The sequence below is a fragment of the Anneissia japonica genome, unplaced genomic scaffold (assembly GCF_011630105.1).
Source record: "Anneissia japonica isolate Jap-2015-1 unplaced genomic scaffold, ASM1163010v1 scaffold287765_len193233_cov156, whole genome shotgun sequence".
Taxonomy (NCBI): Eukaryota; Metazoa; Echinodermata; class Crinoidea; order Comatulida; family Comatulidae; genus Anneissia; species Anneissia japonica.
The window spans coordinates 77,393-81,970 of NW_022689149.1; the positions used below are offsets into that span (position 1 = coordinate 77,393).

Below are 4,578 nucleotides of genomic sequence, written 5' to 3' on the forward strand. Positions count from 1 at the left end.
ATTACAATATTAAAATCAAATAGGTTGACACTGAAAACATAGGGTTAATTAAGTCAATATCTGCTTTAATAGTAGAGTTATGGTCATTTTATAATGGTAAAAAATGACAGCCATTTTGAAATTCCAATATGGCGGCCAAGACGTTATCGAAAAAAATGGACCCTTGCATTTTTGGATTCAGCATACCCAAAATAACCGGAAAATGCAATAAAATTGCTTTGGGCAAGCCTATCTCGCAAACCTGTTTTTTTTTTTTTTTTTTGGACACTAGGTTTCTCACTATATGTGCAAATTTTGTATACTGTATTTATCCTTTCAAATAATATCCAAATGAGTTTTCATTTGTAATACAATATAATTTAATATAGTTTAATCTCATCTCTTATAAACTTCCAAAGAGTAAAATTAATTTACTAAAATGATTGAATACATTTTTTCTACTTAACATACCATATTTAAACTGTTTAAATCTCACAATTATAATGCTACATTTCCTATTCCTTGTCGTACATTTCGCTTTGAAACATCATTCCTTACACGTATTTTTTTTACCCTTCCACAATCCCTTTTCTTAATATAAAGCAGGATCTCAACATGTACGCCAATATCAACTCACCTTTTCAATCCCTTCATACTTATCTTGTTATAATATCTTGTACTGTAATTTTGTATTGCTTTGTAATGTAACATAATAGTGTATCATGGCAATTTCTAGCATATTGAAGCCGAACAGAATTAAATTCAATATATAATATATAAATAATCATTTTATGTTAAACATTTTATTAATTGTGTATATACTGTGGGCCTATATGTATGTACTCTTATGTATACATTATGTTTAGAGTACATATATATATATACATATATATGTATACATATATGTATATATATATATATATATATATATATGCACATGTGTGCATATATGTATATGTATACATGTTTGAATGTGTATACAAATAAACTGGCCTATGTAGTATATATTTATTTTTTATTAGTATAATGGGATGCACACCAGGAATTATCAAATTTGCCGCTGATACAAAAGTGATATACAAATAAAAATCATTCAATCCCAGTAAACTCCTAATTTAATACACTGAGATTAGTCCATGAATTGCTGGTAGTCAGTGTAAGACCTCATTAGATTATGAGTTAATCATTTTACGTATCTATGGAGGCATGAAAAAGTCACTAAATTACCTATAAGCTGGGCTATGGTAAAAGTCCCAATGATGTATAATGTGATGCACCACTATGAATTGCAAGTAAAACCTGGGTTTTGCAATAAATAATTGACATTATTTTTTACCAAAAACTGAGCAATACGTATTGGAAAAAATTGTCGGCCATTTAGAAATAAAGAGGTTGACATTGAAAAGATGGGGTTTGCTACCAAAATCAAGTTGATACCTGCTCTAATAGCACAGATATTGCTATATTTATTTGAAACTGATAGCCATTTTGAAATTCAAGATAGCCGCTATTTATGATGTGTGAGAATATCACCATTGGACAGGTTGTCATTGAGAACATAAGGTTTGGTAATAAAATTATGTTGATACTTACTCTAATAATGCAGCTATGTTTACTTTCACTGTAAAATAGTAGCCATTTTTTAAATTCCAATATGGCTGCCAAAAAACCATCTTGGAAAAAATGGACAATTGTATTTTATAAAAATGTTATCTCGTATTTTGTTTTTATTTGATATTAGTATTCCTTACTTACAACACAGTATTAGGATATTGAATTCATTACAATATTTGCACAATAAAATAATTAAGACACATAATTTATCAATATTTCTTGCTTATTGATGATCTCTTATTTCTTTTGTAAAACGTAACAAGAAAAATGACCAACAGTAGGGGAGAAGCGACGTCCCACAATATGTTAAGAGAATCCAAGTGGAAAATACAACAGACGTTCTAACAGTTTAGTGATTATGAATGCTGTAGTCCCGTAATTGATATTACAGCCTCTTATTCTGTAAAAATTGCATATGGTTACTGTATCGGATACCGACACATATGTTTTTTTTCTGTAAGGTTCCTAGACAGTAACATCCATTTTGAATTAATCAAAACTTTTAAATGATTGATGTTCTCATTGATATGTCTGATTTTTGATGCAGTGACACCTGAACCGGTAAATATTCTTTATTCAATGTTTAATTAATATATAATAATAATAATAATATGTTATTCTTATATAGCGCTTCATGCCTTTACAATGCCTTTAAGCGCTTCACATTACTACCCCGGTCATTGGATCAAACACATATGGAACACATTGAAACACCAAATTAAATTAGTAAATGAAATTATATTATCATTCCATAAATTGCAGCTAGTAATCAGCGCAGGTTGTGTTGAAACCTACAAGGTACCCACTTGTACTTGTACTGTATTGCTTTTGCTCTGTATGGAGTTCTCACGGAGTCGAGTGTACGCATTACTGTACGCATTATTGTACGCATTAATGTATTTCTAGGCGTAGCTTAGGCCTAGTTAATTGTTAAATCATTCCATGCAAGCATTTTTAGGAAATAATATGATTTTACTATATTTCTCGTACTCATAATTGTATTGATAATCACCATGACAATTGCTATGTTGAACAATTTGATTATTTTATATGATATTGCATTGTAAGCATTCTAGGCTTAAATTTAAAGTTATTGTGTTTGAAACCTTCCTTCATTGATGATTCGCTGAAAATCGTCGTACACTTGATGCTGGTCCGTTCCGCTTGATTGAGCAGCACAGCAGGATACTTTTAATACTGTTATTGTTGTTAACTATGATATTTCTCTATACTAATATCTATATTCGACTGTGGAATCATTTGTAATACATTGACTTACCTATGAAAACGATTATAATAATAATTAGTACTTACAGAAGATACTGTGGATGAGAAGTGATGATAATAATATGATAAATAACTACATAAGCCTGAAGTTTGATTTAATGATGATTTAATTAATTAGTGTTATGATTGTATTGCTATTTTCTGAATGTTAATAATTATGATTGTTGTTATTTGATTGCCAGGATTTTACGACACGCCTTGATATTACGGCAAGAAATATAGAATAAATGATACAGCCGAAGCCGGTAATATCGTTTCAGTGTCCTTTTTGATCAGCATATTAAAGCTGCTACGTTGAGACAGCTACAGTTACTTTTACCTAACGAATGTGTTGGGTTCTCTTTTGGTAGTCACTATGACGGGAATCTGCCTCCGCAACTGGCACCACTACATCATTTCAATAAATTAATTTGTGGGGAACGGCCACATAAAAATGTTTTAAAAAGAATTAAAAGAATTAATGCAACAGTAGAGAAAATCCGATCAGAAAGATAAAGTAAATTAAAAATCCACTGGAAAAAAAAAATCTGCAGACGGATCCATCTTATGCCTTATTAGTGCTGCTAGGGTACAGACCCAAAAGAGGAGTTTAGCTAAGAAAATTGGAGTTTCACTGTAATATTTTGATTTCTTTTGATCTAACTTTACGCTTAAATTCAAATAATGTAGACTAATTTTCTTAAAAGTTTAACCATTTTACGTAAAAATATGAATAATATGGGTTCCCATTTTCTAAAAAATATGACTCATTTTACACAAATAAATGAGAAATCAAGACCCATTTTTTCAGAAAAAGAACTCATGTTATGCATAAAACAGCATAATTTTCACCTATTTTTAAAATTTGGACACATTCTTTGTGGACCCAACATTAAAAAAAGATTGTGTGAAACTGTCCCAACTTTCTCAATAGCTGGCGATGTGTCTGTTTACATAAATGAAATTCTACATAATAATTATACACTTACTTGTAGATTCCGTAGGTCGGTACAAGTAGACTGGTATAACCATTTGTATTATAATCCACCTGCATGCTGTACCGTACATATTCAAGTCAACACCTGTAACGATATTACTCCTTAGTAGGTCTAGAAATCTGCGACTGTTTGAAATGTCGTTTTGTCCTATACTGTCACTGATTCAAGACAGAATTTCTGAATCTCGATTCGAAGTGCAGACCTTGCACCGAATTATTAATACTACAGTTTTTACAGTTACTTCCTTCTGTGCTTTGTATTAGTATTACAATACAATTATAGTTCGTAGTTGGGTAGCTAACATAATATAATTTGTTTAACTTTTACGCGGTTCATGGCAATCTAAAAATTGCATATTTCGTTTTCTAATAAATCCTTTTACTTCCTTGTTAGATTTTTTTTACATTAGGGGCCGACTATTTTAATATATTATATATATTAAAACAATTCTCTTGTTTTTAATGTCAAAAATTATACGTCATATATATATATATATATATATAATTATATATATAAATATATATATATAATATATTTATTGATTTTAATTTATATATAGTTATATATAAATTGATATATATAGTGATTTCGCGGCGCCGATTCGAGAGCCTAGCTTAGCGAAATAATATCGGGTTTGTTGCGACGCTTATTCGAGAGCGGCACTTATTCGAGCAGTTAGGGTATGCTATAATTGTCTATGACGAACAATGCGATGTAGTGG

At 30.2% G+C, this 4,578-nt stretch overlaps 1 protein-coding gene across 1 annotated transcript in view; it reads right to left on the bottom strand.

The window, feature by feature from the left end:
• LOC117124556 (angiopoietin-1 receptor-like) overlaps positions 1-4,081 on the bottom strand; it is a 35,224-nt gene extending 31,143 nt beyond the window's left edge. Inside the window, exon 1 of the mRNA XM_033270826.1 lies at positions 3,849-4,081. Coding sequence (XP_033126717.1) covers positions 3,849-3,927 — 79 coding nt within the window. The 5' untranslated portion in view covers positions 3,928-4,081. The remainder of the gene's footprint in view (positions 1-3,848) is intronic.
• Between the last annotated feature and the right edge of the window lie 497 nt (positions 4,082-4,578).